This window comes from Mesoplodon mirus (genome assembly GCF_964341445.2).
Source record: "Mesoplodon mirus genome assembly, chromosome: 12".
Classification (NCBI taxonomy): Eukaryota; Metazoa; Chordata; class Mammalia; order Artiodactyla; family Ziphiidae; genus Mesoplodon; species Mesoplodon mirus.
Genome location: NC_138988.1, coordinates 34,516,344 through 34,533,754, shown reverse-complemented (window position 1 = coordinate 34,533,754; position 17,411 = coordinate 34,516,344). Strand labels below are relative to the sequence as shown.

The following is a 17,411-nucleotide window of genomic DNA, read 5'->3' as shown; positions in this document are numbered from 1 at the left end:
CTCTAGGCGTGGAGTTCGTTTCTTTGTCATCCCGCTCTACGCCATGCCCACTCCCACCTCCTGAGGGCCTCAGCACCAACTCCTCCTCCTGAAAGAAGTAGAAGCTTTCCTTTTTGGTCAGATCTCAGCCCAGAGGTCACCTTCCCTGACCCCTGCTCCATGCTACCCTGCTTTGACTCATGTGAACCCTTGTGACAGATATTCCTTTCTTTTTATTTACTTGTTCATTTGTCTGTCTCTCACTCACAACCTGAAAGATCTCTCTGTGGACACTCATACTCTGTGTTTTATCACTGCTGCCTCTCTTAGAAGGAGGCCTTGCCCATCAAAAGTGCTCAGATATTACTGACTAAATAGGTGAATGAATGGAGAAAGGAATATTCATTTTCTCGTCCTGCTATAGTTTAACATGAAATCTTAGGTCTTGAGAGTAAAAGAAAAAGCTAGAGGTAGGCAAACTGACAGTTGAAAAATGGGAGCTGATAGTCTGATTTGGGGCGGGGGGAAAGACCAAAACCGGTTTAGATAAAATAGCTGGGAGTACATAAGCAACATCAAGGATTTTGATAAAAGTTACAGCAATATATCTATATCTACCAGAGTTACTGTTCAGCATGACAATTTTGAGTTATTGGGGTGAATTTAATTTCAGATCAATAGTCTGTATTTTGGAGAGAGAAGAGTAATATTAGAGGTGGAAATGCCTAACGGTTAAGAACCAAATTAACATGGCTGTGAGTTTGGCCAAGGTGACCAGCTGTGGAGCAGTGTGTGTGTCACCTCACCTCTGTAAGCTGCCTTTTCCTTCCCATCCACAGGTGAGCATCCACTGTCCCCTTCCTTCCTGTACTGTCACATAGGACTCTGGGAAAGTTTGACGGGATAATGGCATTAGGGCGTTTTGCAGGGCCAGCATCTTAACAAATTTGAGTAATTGATTATTCACTTAAGTAATAATAATAATTAATGATTTCTTAAGAAGTTTTTCTGCCCCAAATGTTAACATGTAGAAAGATAGAGTATATGAAGGCTAAACTGCAGTTCTCAGAACAAGCCACTTCCCAGAGCATCTCTCCTAGAGAGACCAGCCCTTCTGCATGAAGTTCTCATGTGCATATATATACCACCAAGCTATCCACCTTTTGACATTTTTAATGGAAACACTCAAACCATTAAGCTAGAATGTGCTGTCCATGATTTCACAAATATTTAGTTAACAACCATGGGAATTGTACCTTGCAATGTGGCACAGAAACAGTTCAGCACTTGGATGCACACATGTCCTGGGCCATCAGTAAATATAACAATCTTTGAGTAAAATGTGACTGACCCAGAGCATCTGGGCTACCCTAGAGACCACTTCAGGCACTTATAAAAACAGTACTGTCCGTGACTATAGTCTAGGTTTTTGGCCAGCATCTAATGTCCAAGAAACCCCTGTCTTACACTAAAACCCAAGTTATTTTTATGGCAGGTGTCACTGATGGGAAGACAGAAAAGAAAGTAGAAATGGCAAGAGGTCCTGCAGCACATTGTAAAATCCTGCCTTGTTGAGTGGCAGGTGCAGCCACCTTAGCTATTCTGCTGTAACCTTCTAGAACACTGTGAATGTCAGGGTAATGGGAACCCAGTCATGCCTCCCTCACACCTCGGTTGCGACTCCTTACTTTCCAAAGCCTTGTCGTCTCTCTCCTTTCATTGAATCATCACTAACTCTGGGAGAGGAAGTCACACCCTGCAATCTCATATTTTATATTGGATGAAATGAATCTAGGGTGACTTGATCAAAATAAAAAACTATTAGCAGCCTTATTAAATTGCTATTTTTGTAGGTTAAAAAATGGTCTGATAGTTCAGCATTTCTCTTAGGTGTTATGGCCAGTCCCTGTTAATTGGGAGGCGACCTCAGGTGTAACACATTAGCCTGTATGCTCCCAATAGGTTGTACAGCTGATTCAATTAATCACTATTAAATGTATAAATTAACTGTACAGGAGCCTAAAAGCAAATAAAGTAACTAATTAATAAGAAAAAACCAAAAGCAACCTGGTCACCAGAACAATGGACTTTCATATGCAGATGACCGCAGCAGTGTGGGAAAGCAGCCCTTAGGTCTGCCCTCTAACTTCAATTATTTCTGAGGGATTAAACCTGTTACTTTTGCCAAACATGGTTAAGATGAGCTATGAGAAACCCCCTGAAGGTTTTAATGCCGCGTGACTTCACTCTGTGCTCATTCCTTAGGTCTGGGCCTGGATGCCAGACCATCCTAGGATTAATTAGCACACTGGCCACAGGGGCAGAGCCTGGGGACAGTAGGGAGCTGCCAGGGTCTCTGCCTCAGCTGCATCACTGAGCCTGGGGAGGATCACCCAGATGCCAGGCCCAGACCCTCTGCTCTGCCTGCCAAGGTCCTGGTGGTGTAAGCCAACTGGCACAGAGTGTGTGCAACCCTCGAGTTTGCGGCCAGTTAGTTGCGCGAAACACTTTCGGATCAGGGGTTGGCGCGGAAGGCATTTCTCAGGAAGGAGCTGTTGTCTGACCTGAACCTTGCCAGTTCTGCATTCTCAAGCAATGTCTGATGCAGCCTGTCCCCTCCCTGGGGGAGTGAGGTACAATGGCACACTTGGGTCGAAGACCCAAAAACCAACAGAAGGAAGCTCCTGTAGCCTTGCTCCCTTTGCACATTGTTTGTGCCCTGTTGCTAATTGAAGATCAGTCTCCTCTCCATTAAACACGTTCAGTGCACAAAGCAGAAAGTATTTTCGCTTGTGTAGCTGCCTCTTCTTATCTTTAGAGAGAGAAGATGTTCTTCTATCTGTAATACTTAAAAGATTTGCTTTATGTCTAGTAGTTTTCTAGGGTATTTGCCTCAAACTCTTGCTGGGTTGAGCTGGATTGACCTCATTTAGCAGCTAGCTGGGTCTTGGAGGGGAGCATCTAGCACAAATCAGTGTGCCTTGGTTGAAACTGATCATTCCACTAGGGTAGTTAGAAAGTTGCATGCCTGGCTTTTTCTCAAGGACTGGTTTGGTTTTGGGAACTACAGACTGCCGAGTACCCAAGATAATGGGGTATGCTGTGAGGCACTGAGGGAGCTGCCTCATGAATGGAGCCTCCTGCTGTACTTGTTTTTGGCTTTCCTTCCTTGCCAGCTGTACGAGCCTCCCACGCCATGGCTTCATCATGTGTACCTCTAACGAGCCGTGCATGGGAGCTGCAGGTCTTAGAAGGGGCAATTCACTGAGTGCAGCTCTGACCCAATGTCTGGAGCCCTCCCTGTCATTCTGCTCCCAGGATGCTGCACTGGACCTCCTTGCCCAGAGGTTTCTTCACTCATTTTTGTTGATAATCAAATGTTTATCTATCCATCTATCTGTCTATCTATATTTTTTGATGATGCCCAGACCATGTACCCAATGTCTTACAGTTGGATTTGTGTGATCCAGAGTAGCTGACCAAGACCACTCACTCACATTTTCATCATGGACATATCATGTTGGATGAGACTGGTCACATTTGGCTAAAAGCATTTTGACTTAAATCATTTCGAAATTCCCATTCTGGTCATCAGGTGGTGAATGATTAAAACTTGGCAGCTGGGTCTAAGAATCCCAAGGACAATATTAAACAATGTGTAGATTCCTAAGCTCATTGGAGATCTACTGGATTAGAATCTGTCAGCCTGGAGCCCCAGAATGTTTTTTAACAAGTTTCCGGGTACTTCTGTTGTGATCCACCCATGAACCTACTATTAGACATCATTGGGATCTAGTACACCTCAAAACTTTTGCTCCAGTCACCCCACAGAAATTAGCGATTCTCCTTGGATTTTTTTGGATGTGGAAGCTTCATGAGCATGTACCTTCTGATCTCTCATTACTGTTTCCATTCCAAGCCTTGGGAGCCTGATTTAAATGTATGAGTTATTTTTGGAGTTAAAATATTAACTATTTTCATGGTTAGGAGATGCCTTCTAAAACTCTTCATTTTTCCTGATATTTGACACAAGCTAATTTTAATAGCTGGCTTATCAAACTAATAGCTGTGAAAGACTCCATGTACAGTTCCCAGTTAAGGATAAAATGCTGTGTTTTAGCCTTTCAGGACACTGGGAAATAAAACCAGGCATTGATGAACATGAGTAGACATTTATGTAGAGACAAAAGTCTGTGAATGGAGACAGTCTTCTAATACAATGCCAAGTTCCTGTCCCTATGTCTGCCCCAAGCCAAGCTGACATCAGGACTGGCTAAATAATTTGCAGGCCTAGTGTAAAATGAAAATGAGGGGCCACTTGTCCAAAAGTTAAGAATTGCAGGGTGGTGGCCGCAGATCATTAAACCTGGGCCCTTCTAAACATGGGTTCCTGTGCAAAGCCAACCCTGGAATTGGTCTCATTTATTAGCTCTGAGAAATATTTCTTCTTTTTTTACCTGTTTATAAGATGGCTTCAAAAGAACATCTACATAATAATAAGAAGAAAAGAGTTCTGAATTACTGTACAAAGTTTTGAGGTAGGTAGACTCAGTTTTAGGGTTCTTTTTTTTTTTTGAACCAGTGTTAAATTCGTTTCTACTTCACTTGTGGTGATGTGAAGGTTTATCTGACCACTAGAGGAGGTATATCTCTTCTTTACTACCACCCCAGAAGGAGCTTCCATTGGGATCTTTTAAAAAACACCAGCCCCATAATCTGAGATTTCAAGCTGGAGTTGAAGCAGTGCAGTGCCTGCTGTTGTTTAGACATTTGCATTGTCTGCAGTTGAAGGTTTTTGTGGGTGGTCCCCCTCTGTTCGGTGTCACTATCAGCAAACATGTGGAAAGAAGAAATAAGCACAGATGAGGACAAGCTTCAATCAGCTCTGCCTTAATTAGCGAGTCGGTTGCATTTGTAGCACAGGCAGAATCAATTAGGGAGCTGGGCTAGGAGACAGCACTGGCCCTGCCATCCGCCCAGCCCGGAGAATGTAGGTAGGTGGCTCCACCGAAGAGGAAGAGATGCTGTCCCTGGCCTCCTCCTAAACAAGGCTCCAAGACTGCTTATTTCACCCAACTGTTTTTAGTTCTTTTATTTTCCAAGAATTCCTCCTATCTGCCAGGCTCTCTCTGCCTCATCTATCCACTCTCTTCCTTTCTTTCAAGGGCCTGCCCCTCTGAGGTGTCATTGTGTGGGTTTTTCTGGTTCCCTTGAAGGCAGGGACCATCTCTTCCACTGTCCCTACTGCTCCAGGTCAAGAGTCAAGCACCCAATGGGCACTTGATAGCATGTCTGTCTGTCGTATGAAGCAACCTGGTATTTCTGCAAATTGAAAGGTGGCTTCAAGGCTGATTCCCAAATTTGGAATTCTTCCACAAATGTGGACATGCTAGGAAGAGGGGGCTCATCTACAGCATTGAGGCTTTGTCTGTGTAATGATGCTTTCATTTTTAACATTTCTTATTATACAAAATAATAAAGAATGTTGATAGGCAAAAGGAAGGAAATTTTAAAAGTCACATATAATCTTACCAAAAAGAACCCACTATAATACCATTGTGTTTATCCTTAAGGCCGTTATATCAGATATATGTGCTTTAAAAAATGGTAGATTGTAACTTCTTTAAATGTCTTTTAAAATTAATAACAAGTTGTGATAACGCTTCTAGTCCCTGAAATATTCTTCTACAATATTTTAGCTGGCTACAGAGCATTTCATCCTCCTTATTTTTGAAAATATAGTTTGCTTTCCTTTTTTTTGCTTTTATAAATAATGCTGTAATAAGCATCTGTGTATAAATATTTACATATTTGCTTGATTAATTCCCTATACTAAATTCATAGAATTGAACTTGGGTCCAATCATATTTAACTTTTGCATTCATATAAGGCTTTTTATATATTTTAGTTTGTCCATTGATTCAACAAGTATTTGAGTGTCTGCCTTGGGCTAGCTAGGCACCATAAGGGTGTTGGGGCCATAATGTGAGCAAGAGAAATGAAGTCCTTTCTCTCATGGAGATGCCAACTATAAATATACGTCTCTTCATAGCTGAAGTTTCCAGAGCTTGGCATTGTGTTTGGAATGAACTAAAGCTGTGACTTCTGTCTGGTCTCATATACTACAGTTGATGAAAGCTCCTTCCTCCAAGAAGCAAACTTGAATCAAATCAAGGTTTTTATAAAGTTTATGAACTTGGACCTTCAGAAATGTCAGAAAGATGTGAAGAGTGAGGCATGCCTGTTTACACACACACAATGGCATCTTGCCAGGCAAGACACAAAGCAAGTGCTTCTGTCCAGGTAGCATTTGGACTGTGGCTTTCCTCAGTCGCTGGAAGGTTCTCAGAATTGGCTCCGTCAGAGGCCTCACAAGGAGGATGATGAACTGACAAGGCAGGGAGTCCTCCTGGACCCCACCTTGCCCTGCTGTGCAAAGCTTCTGTGGAGGCACCGGTTCCATTTCAGGTATTTCCAGATTGCAGAGAATATCCAATTCTGTGCTCATCATCATCATCTTACATGGGATAGTTAGTGCTTCTGCCATTGAAATGAGGTTGTAGCTCAACTGACTACCTGGTATGAATTAATACTCATTGTTCACATCCAGGAGATCCATCTTGTCTCTAATCTGGCGCTAGTATTAAACAGCTGCTACCTCCAGACACTTCAATTTGTAATAGACACCGTTAAGGAGAAACGGAGACTGACTGAGACACGGTTCTATCAGGTCTGTACTTTCTCCCCCAAATTGCAAACATCTGGACCTGCCTCTTTAAAACCAGCTTTATTGGGCTATTGTGTCTTCACGTTTGAGAAACACAACCTCACAGTCTGCCTTCCCCACCGGAATCTAATGACAGTCTAATTCACTTTGAGGTAGTGGTGTCGCAAGATGTGTACAAGTGCTTCTCTCTGCAGCATGTAGAGGGGGAGCACACGTAGTGAGGAGATAAGAAACAAAGGGTAGCTTTCCCCAGGAAAGAAAAATCACAATATGTCCCTAAAGAGTTAGAGAAAGGGGTTTCTGGAAAATAGGTGGTCCAGGGGGTGGTTTGAGACCTAACAGAAAAGAAAGAGTGTACCCAAGACAGAAGAGAAGGTAATACTGATGACCACAGTATTTACTGGGTGCTTTATATACATCAGCCTCAGCTTAAGTACTCATGCCCTAGGTCTGTGACATATGTGCCCAAAAGCTGGTGTAAAATTAAGCCAAGGGATTTCTCAAACTCCACTGGAGCATGGGAGAATTCTCCCAGGGTTGGGGGTAAAGGAGGGTTTGTTGTCAGGAGGAATTACATCATGATGAAGAGTCCATATTTATGTGAAATCATCTCGTGGCCTAGTATCAGTCAGGTCAGAAGGCAGGAATGGAGATCCTCTGGGCCTCTTGACAAACAACCTGCTGCAGTTTGGGTTTGGAGCTTGTTGGTGATGGGACCATTGCAATGTGTGAAGGCTTTTTTGGAAATTTCCATGAGGAGTTTGGCGTCAGAATGAGACAGACATGATCACCGGGACACTGCTCCTCTATTCAGTCTGATTTTATATTGACATGAGCAGTATCCCTATTTTAGGAGAAGGCGAGTGGCACCATGTCTGTTACTCATAGAGCTGAAGATTGGAGAGCTTCCACAGAGCACTCATACCTCTAGCTCCTTAATTTTAGTTTGTCACCTGGTGGCCACAATACAAAGTAACCTAACAAAGCCAAGCATGTTTGATGAACACCTGCTCTCTAGCTATCTATCAGAATTCTGCACTCCCTGGGCACTGACAGATGCTAGGTGTGACCCAGGCAGAAAGAAACAGGGACCTGCACACTTCCCATATCTCCTTCACTCACATGCACAATCTTGTTCCGTTGGATCTCATCAAAAAACATAGATTCAACAGTAAAATTATTAAGAATTTCAAGATAGTGACAGCGTAGCATTAAACCAAGCATGGGCCCTTTGAGCATGGGGCGCTGTGCGGCTGCATATGTCATGTACCCATGAAACCAGCCCTGCATGACATCCCTAGGGCTCTGTATGCTGCATCTTGTCAGGGATGTCGAGAGCTGCACCCTGTGTATTGGAAGGGGCCGATTGCATATGGGTTTAGATATGGGGCTCTGCACTTTGAAACCCACCTTCCTCTTACTTGCTCTGCCATCCTGGGCAAGTATTTCACCATTCTAAGCCTCCATTTGCCTACGTGTAAAATAGGAACCTAATAGTACCTTTTAGGGGTGTTTAGGAGGATCAAGTGAGGTTATGGATGAAAAATAGCCAGTGCCCAGCACACAGTTATCATCCGGCCAGTGCTGGCTGCCATTGGAGGAATTAGGTGAGGCAATTTCTGCAAGCCTTCCCATGGCTGCAGCAACCCTTGTCCAGATGTAATGGGCACAAAATTTGGGTCTGCTGAACTCAAGTGACCAGGATGGGCATCACTGATAGGTGGTTGTTAGCCTTTCCCCCAAGTAACCGCAGCCAGGACCACTAGCTCTCAATGACTCTGTGGATGGGGAATTGTTTTGTCTCCCGATGGCCACTTTTTATATTAATCCCCTGCTTTTAATTGGGAGGGCTCAAACATTCCATTGTAATTACATAGGGAAAAACATGATTGCTATTATCACAGAGAGAGTTATCAGTATTGATTCAACTAAATCAAATGCTGGTGGAGGGAGAGGGTTGTTTCGCCAGGACCCTCCACTGGCCTGGATGTTGTGACTTTCACAGAGATAAGCGGCCTCACCGTGCCTGCTGGCATCAGGCATAGGCAGCCGTGGCGCTCATGCTGGTTCATCTCCCCAGGCTTTAAGCTGCACTAATTGCTTTGGAAGCGAGGCCTTCTTCTGAGCAGCAGCATATGCTACCTGAGTGCCTAAAGCAAAGATAAAAAACCAGCCGCCTCCTCCTTTATTGAAGTTTAATAATAAAATGGAACTGTCACCATTCCCAATAAATTGTTTATTTTAATTTAGAAAAATAATGGAACTGGCCACCTTCTGGCACACAGTTGTTGAGGACTGTTTTCCTGGCTTGGCTAATTCTGAACCTCCTGTTCTTTGGTAGCTTGCTCTGAAAGACACTGAGGCCTTGGTGTCAGTAAAATCAACCATGCGTCTCTCCATTTAATAAAACCTGGCCCTTAAAGGGTGAAATAAGTCATTTTTCAAGGTGGATTAGACTGTAAAGTTGTAAACCAGGAAGTTGACATAGGTGTTTAAGGTGTAAAGTTTTGCAGGATTTTTTTCAAATATTTCTTTTAACAAATATGAAATTAAAGTAGTCTCACATGTTTCTGTCATTGCAGTTCTTTTGGATGACTTTTCCTGTAATAATAGTGAGAGGTCAGCTTGATACCTCTTGCATTAAGAGGGAAAAGAAGACATAGACGAAGGAAGTATCTTTACTGAGGCTTATAGAGGGGGTGAGTGGCAGTGGGAGCTGGAATTCAAGACATCTGGCTCCTGCTTGCTGCTTCTAAGGCACTGATGCTCTCACTTTTCTACCCAATACGCAGAAGCTTTCCCATCCCCATTTCATAGGGAGCAAAACTGAGGCCTGAATGCCAAAGCTACTTGCCTCGGGGTGTCATAGCCGATAAGTGGACTAGCCAGAACTAGGACTCAGTCTCTTGAATCCCAGTTCAGTTTTATTCTTGCGAAGTCCATGGGGTCTATATACCAGTTGCTAACATACAAGTATAATATGATTGCATTAAATATAAACATTTTTGACCTTACAATAAGTAGCCACACCTGAGAATAGGAAAAGAAATCTGTATTGATAAGAAGGCTGCAGGGCAGTCAGCCAGGCCCCTTCATTCCCTTTCAGATACTGCCCTTAGAGTGCACACAATTAGAGTTCATCTTTAGCAAGTTACTCCAGGCCATGGGGAGCAAAAGCCATGGCTGTTCCATCCATGTGCCCCACGAGTGTGCTGTGTAGGAAGTGCCTGTCTTTGTCTGGCATGGGCACTCAAGACAATGTGCAAACCAGGTAATGCAATGACAGTGATTAAGAAGGGGAGGAGGGGGGCATAGATGAGATGAGAAGGATCATTGTAATGCAAGGGGGTCTTTGGGGAGGTATTGTCTCAGCCAGGGTTATTGTGATGGGCTTGGTCATCAAGGTCCTTTGGATTGAGTGGCCTGAATACAGCTAAATCTGGTCAGGCAAAGAAGCAAATTCATTGACTCGCTTACCTGAGAAAACTAAGCATGGCTGGATCTAGGGGCTCAAGCCATGCTGTTGTGACTCTCTCTCGCCCCCTTCCATTGTGGGCTCTGTTCTCCTTGGCTGTTACCTTTATTTAGATGAGCTCTTCCTGTGCAGTGGCTGCTGGCAGGACCAGCCTGCCTCCCTGACCTCTCAGTAATCTCAATGGAGAGAGAGTCTTCTTCCTCACGTTCCAGTAGAAGCCCAACTGTGGCCTCTGGGATGGAATTCACAGGCTGAACAGGGCTGATCAAAGGGCCCACCCCTTGATCTGGGAAGGAGAGAGAGAGATATTAGCCTCATCCAATTTATATAAATTATGGGGTGGCGGGGAAGAAGGAAATCAGAAGAAGGGGAAAGGATGCTGGACAGGCAAAATCACACATAGCCACTGGCCTTAGAATTTCCTCTGACTCACCATTAGTCAAGAGGAAGGACCAGACTAGCCCTTGTGTCTCCAGGTCAGTATTATCCAATAGAACTTTATGCGATGATGGAGATATTCTTTAATCTTCACAGTCCAGTGCAGTGACCACCAACCATATGGGGCTCTTGAGCATTTGAAATGTGGCTTGTGTGATCAAGGAACTGAGTTTTTAATTTTAGGTAATTTTAATTAAATTTAATGTAAATAGCTACACGTAGCTCATGCCTACCATAATGGATAGAGCAGCTCTTAGTGGAGGTCATATTGCAGGAGATGGTTCCCTGGAAGGCAAGACCCCCTGTCCCCACTTTGGAGGAGAGTTGGGCTGACGGTTAAATGCAGAGCGTGGAAGACCGGGTTGATGAAGTTGAGTTGGTTTAGTTTGTGGACTAGGAGGAAAGGGAGTTTGGTCGTGAGGGAGAGGACAGGGAGGAAGAAATAAAGAGAGAAACTTTCATCTGTGACATCATTTGGAAACCTCTAACTTGAGGAAATATTTTCTGTCTCATATATGAACCCAGTTTCTACCAGGGAGAAAGAAAATCACAATTGACCTTGTTATAATAGCAAATTGAGGGGAATTCCATGACATGTTATTGCATTTTACTCTAAATGTCCAACAATAAAAGCAACCATTGCCTGAAGCAACATTCTGCACATGACATGCAGCTACACATGGAGTAAAAGAAAAATTGGTGTGTTATTAAAAAAAACTGTGTAAACTTGTGTGATTGAGCACAATTAAATGCAGTTGACAGAAATGACATCAAATGAATAGAACAAACTTGTCAAGGCAGGGTCCAGTCACTGGGATGTGAATCTGGGGCCGGTTAAAGACCAGACTCTCTGATGGGCCTGTCATCCTGCTCTGTATCCTGTAGGGTGTGTTGGGGCCACCCTGAGGTGGTCCTCGCCAAGCCTCAGTCCTCTTGGTGGTCACCACTCACCCACAAGTCAGGTTTTCAAGGGTGGAGTTTCTTGGAGAAGGTAGACTGATTTGCTCTGATCCCCTCTTGCCCACCTGCAGCGGGATGCGTGGGCTTCCTCAGATTCAGTCAACTTCCTAGGTTTGTCCACCGAGTGCTCATGGAGAACATGCCATGAGCTCAGCGTCCTGCTGGGCTTTAGCCCAGCAGGCTAAAGATTTAGTTGAATCTATTTAGTTGATTTAGTTGATTTAGTTTGAATTTAGTTGAATCGAGCAAGAAGAACATAGAAGCAGGAAATTTGGTGCCTGGATATGTGGTTTGCCTGGGTCCCTGGTCCTCAGCATGCCACTTGATAATCACCTGTAGACTCAGCTGCAGCCCAAGTGCAGGGATTAAGAGCAACTATACTGGAGACAAACTGGCCCATTGTATGTCAAGCTCATAGCCAGTGCCTGGCAGGCAGGCTATCCCCCCCACCCCCCACCAAAAAAAAGAGCAGCAGGTGTGTAGTAGAAAGAAGGAGGGCATTAGAGCAGCTGAAGCCAACCTGGGTAGAACCTGGGCCAGGCAGCTTGGAGGTATGTGAATTTAGGCACTGTACTGGATCTCAGTCTTAGCATCTGCAGAGTAAGATGATGGAACTTCACAGGGTAGTTGTGAGGACCCAGTTGACTGGTGTTTGTTAGGAACCTAACACAGAGCAGGCTTCCAGAACCGGGGCTGCTCTGGTAAGCATGAGAGCATGGTTGCTGGAAGGGTTGGACCAGGGAAGAGGTGTTGTGGGTGGTATGAGTATCCCCAGGGTGATTTGCCAACTTCACATCCAGCCTTGATTCATGTTAGGCTTAGGTGTCATTAAAGCTGATCACCAGGGCTTCCCTGGTGGCACAGTGGTTAAGAATCTGCCTGCCAATGCAGGGGACACGGGTTCGAGCCCTGGTCCGGGAAGATCCCACATGTCGCAGAGCAACTAAGCCTGTGCGCCACAACTACCGAGCCTGCACTCTAGAGCCCACGTGCCACAACTAGTGAAGCCCGCGCTCCTAGATCCTAGGCTCTGCAACAAGAGAAGCCACTGCAATGAGAAGCCCATGCACCGCAACAAAGAGTAGCCCCCACTCGCCACAACTAGAGAAAGCCCATGTGCAGCAACGAAGACCCAACACAGCCAAAAATAATAAATAAATAAAATAAATTTATTTAAAAAAAAATAAAGCTGATCATCATAAGGACCCCACTCAAGCTTTCCAGTCCAGTTTGCCAGCAAACCTGCAGTCCATCCTGATGACCAGAAACCCCAGGCAGAACAGCATCTTAGAACCATCAGTCATGTCCTAGGATCAGTCTCTATGATGCTTCGATCACTTTTGGAGTCCTCAGGCAGACACATTATGAGTGGGTGTCACCATGTGGATGCTGATGGCACACGTGGAGCACTGTTGGGTCTCAGGCACAGTAGGAGAAAGGAAGCCATTCCTAGGCCAGGAAGTCACTGGCAAACCTTTACCACTAACCCAGCCCTCTTGCCCCTCTCCCTCCTAGTGGCTTTTCCAGCCATTTTCCCAGCAGACAAGGGTATAGATGCCTTTGGAAAGAGAATAATTCATTTCAATAGAAAAGATACGGTTTTGGAATGTGTCAGTTGGAAAGTGATGCCAGGTGCTGTGTTGCTGTGGACATAGGCTTTGGGCCAGTGACCATCATGTACATTCCTGTGTACCTGGGCATGTGCCTGGGCCTGCTCTTGCCTCTTTGTTGGGAAGCAGAAATGTTTGGGTTTCACAGTCACTTTCTTTGTCCCCTTTACTTTCCAGCTAATGCTGGGCTTCTGTGGAACCGACGTAGCAGGAGGGCCTGGGGCTGCTCCTGAAGAGGCTTCTTCCCATCTGCCTGTTCCTCAAAGCCCTATTTGTAGCCTGGATTTCCTTTCCATAGTCACAGTTCTCGTGTTGTGATCCAGTCTTTAGCCTTAGTCTTTGGCTCTTTGGAGGTGGCTATTGAGCACCTTCTGTGTATCAGAAATGTGGTAGATGTAGGGGACAATAGACAACCAGACATGCCATGTCTTAGGAACATCACAGTCTTAAGTGGGGAGAGAATCTAATCAGGTGATTACACACCTGAAGTGCTAAGTGCATGGTGGATCTGAGCCTAGTGTGCCAGCCTGGGCTTGCAAGGAAGCATTCCAAGCTCTCAGGTGGGTGTTCTGGGGAGGTTCCCAGGGCAGGAAGGGGTGATGTTCAAACTGAGACCCCAAAAGTAGGTAAGAGAGACCATCACGATGGGGATGGGAGGGCAGAAAATGGATGGAGAGTGTGTTCCCAGTGGAGGGAGGGCCTGCATGGAGTCTTAAAAAATCATCAAGAGTGGGAAAATAGAGGGTGGGAGAGTGGAGAGTCATGGGAGATGAAACTGGAGAGAAAAGCAGGAATTTTCAACAAATTACACACTTTTCACCAAAATCTGAACTTCTTTTCCCCTAAAATGTAATCAAAGCTAAAAAAATACACATGGAAGGTAAATTTTATATTGAATAAGTTCTTATGTTTTGAATTTGAAAGGCAGAAGCCAATTTATGACCATTTGGGTCTGAGAATCATTGGTTTTGCCTTGGCATGTGCTTGTTCATTCAAAGTTGGTGTTTCATATAACAGGACAGATGCTAATGGATTTTTTTGCTTTGTTGTTTCAGCACTTCAGGGAGCATCTAGACAAACTTTTTGCCAAAGGAATCGGAATGCTGGATATAGCTCTGAATGAGGCCTTCAACATTCTCAGTGATGTAAGCTCCTCTTTGATTTGCCTTTCTCTTCTCCAGGAGAATATATGGTATTTTTTTTTAAGTTGTGGACCAGCATTATTGTTAGCCCTGGCTGTCACTGAGCAGTATTCACAGGCATAGAGTGGGGGAAGGTTAGGCTGGCCATATGAGTGATCTGGGGAACCAGGGCCACCTGGTAAAGCCATACTCGTCCCCTGCTGGTGCAGTCTGGTCAGGGGACTCACCTGACACACTCATTGACTCCAGGGCTGCCAGTGTCTCAACACTAGAGCACCATCTAATGCAGATTTCTTTTCACCTGAGAAACTCTGTTTCTTCATGGAGTAGACTCACTTCTTACTGTGTCACAGTCAGTCCCTGCCTGTGGCGCTGTTCAGAGGGAGAAGGGCTTCTCTGTATGGTGTGTTTAGGGAGTGCTACAAGCTCTACCTATCCCTCCCTCCAGCCCCCTGGAGATTCACAGTATGCAGTGCACGCTCAAGGCTTCAGTAAGTACTGCAAAAAAGAATCCCGCTTCACCTGCTGTCTCTCCCACTTCTTTGAACAAAGAATCCTTTTTTCAAGTAGCACCTGTTAACATCCTGTGAAATATGTTGGGGAAGCTTGGGTTGGTTATTCTGCCCCTTGAATGCAATTGTGTTAGGCTAGAACAACATGCAACTTTTGTGATCTTTTTAGTCTGGGAGGGCAGTAGGAAAAGGAATGACTATATTAATGCAGGTTCTGGATCATTTGTTTAACTACTATATATTGCATGCTTTTTAGTGTCAGACACTGGGAATAGTACACCAATGAACAGAATAGACAAAGGGTTTGCTTTAATGGACCTAACATCCTAGTGAAAAGGTCAGCAACCTATGGCCCAGGAGACAAATCAGCCTGCATCTTGTTTTTGTAAGTAATGTCTTATTGAAGCACAGCCATGCCCACCTGATTATGTATAGACTATGGCTGTTCTTGCACTACAATGGCAGAGTTGATTAGTTTCAATAGGTACCATGTGGCCTGTAAAACCTAAAACATTTACTATGTCGCCCTTTACAGAGGTTTGCTGACCCCAGTTCTAATGGGAAGAGACATATGAAGTGAGTAGTCTTAAGGAGAACAATAGCACCACTGTTTCAGTGTGATAGGACTTGCTTCTTTACACAGTGAGGTCAGGGAAGAGCTCTCTGATTATGTGATGTTGGAGTAGAGACCTGAAGGAAGTGAAGGAGCAGCCATATGGATATCTTGAGGAAGAAATTTCCAACAAGAGGAACAGTAAATGAAAAGGCCCTGAGGCAGGGGTGTTTGACATATTTACAATACAGCAAGGAGACCAGTGTGACAAGAGCAAAGTGGGGAAGAAAGAGTGTACTAAGAAATGAGATCACGGAGGTAGCAGGATCATGTGGACCTAATAGACACTAGTGAGGACTTTGGCTCTTGCTCTGCATAGGATGGAAAGTCATTGGAGTCTGAGCAGAGAATGACACAATCCAACTTGGATTTTAACAGTATCCGCTGGCTGCTGTATTGATAAACAAGGACAGTAGCCGGAAGGACATTATCTAAGTGACATATAATGGTGGCTTTGGATGAGGGAGGTAGCAGTTAAGATGTTAAGAAGCAGAAAAATAGAAACCACTCTAGGTATTTCAAACAGCAGAAGTTGTACTCAGAAAGTTGGTTGCACAGGGGATGGAAAAGCTGAGAAAGAAGAATAAAACAATCCATGGATTAGCACCAGCAGGAGGTAGCTCCCCTCTAGGGCAGGAAGGACAACAGGATGGAGGGATGCCATCAGAGCCTCCTCATTGTGGCTGTCCAGATGGGAATAAAACCATGGAGGGGGCTGCCCAGCACAAGCTGGAATCCTGGGGAGAAGGGCCTGTCCTGTGGAAGCTAGTGCCTTGGAGGAGATGCTGCTATTGCTGGAAAATGCCCAGGCCCCCAAAGCAGAGAGAAAGGGAGAAATGACTTAGAAATACCTTGGCTTCTTCCTTGTGTCCTTCAGTGTTTGTTCTCCTTAAGATGAAACTTGTCAAAACTGTTGGAGAGCCTGGGAAATGTGGTTTTCAGGAAAAAAGCAAACAAGTGACAGCTATGTTGAGGTGTCGCAGGAGCTGGGAGACCAGCTGGAGGCTCAGAGGCCTCACCTCCAGGTAGCTCTGTGGGTGGCCTGCTGTCAGTTTCCAGGTGGGCATTCACCTAGCACTGCCCTTGTTTTGGTGGTCAGTTATGCCTGACTCCATAACTTGAGTTTTTCCCACTCAGCTACAATGGCCTCTCAAGCCAAAGGTAGGCCCTGATTCTACTCTTTTACCAATAATATCTACTCACACATAGAAGGCCATTTATGTCTCAGTGCTGAGCCAGTATCATGTACAAATGCAGAGGAGAGAAAAATAAGGAGGGAGGGTGTCATTTCAGCTTCCTTCATACAAATTGGAGGCCCTTCCTTCTCACCTCGCTCCAAAGTGCTGTTGGCTACAGATAATTATCATTTATGTACAACTCGGTGTTTGGGACAGCACATGCCTATTAACAGCATGTTAATAATTAATAAACATAACTGACCGGATTAAAGGACCAAGTTACATCTTTAAATTCTACTTTGAACCCTGGGTAGGCACCTTCTCAGGGCTGGGAGATGCCGAGCTCTTCATCTCAGCAGGCTTTTCCTAGGGGGTGATATTGAAAGGACTTGCCTCATTTGGGAAACTGGCTCTCTTTATTTCAAAAACCTGGTGTCTAGTGCAGGGGGGCGGCTACTCTGAGCTGGGGAGTCCCTTGCTTGGAAATGTGCCCTGCAGATTTCTGTTTTTCCTGCTCTTTGGCAGAAGTGGTAAAGGAGTGGAGAGTTAGGAGACGCTTCTTGTGTTTAAATTTGTGGCTTCTGGAGTCAGGCAGGCTGGGCTGAGAAGCCTGACTCAGAGCTTGCTGTGTGACCTTGAAAAAAACTCTGCTCGGTTTTACCTTTATTTTCCTCATCTGTAAAATGGGGATAGGAATAGACCCAGTACTGGCCACTTAATTTGTGAAGCCCAGTGCAAACTGAAAATGCAGGCCCTTATTCAAAAGTTAAAAAGAAT

General features: G+C 44.7%; 1 protein-coding gene across 1 annotated transcript in view; it reads left to right on the top strand.

Annotated features, from left to right (window-relative positions):
• Window positions 1–17,411, top strand: part of CACNA2D3 (calcium voltage-gated channel auxiliary subunit alpha2delta 3) — a gene marked incomplete at both ends in the record, with an annotated part of 792,926 nt that overhangs the window by 394,679 nt on the left and 380,836 nt on the right. Inside the window, one exon of the mRNA XM_082637213.1 lies at window positions 14,245–14,334. Coding sequence (XP_082493339.1) covers window positions 14,245–14,334 — 90 coding nt within the window. The remainder of the gene's footprint in view (window positions 1–14,244; window positions 14,335–17,411) is intronic.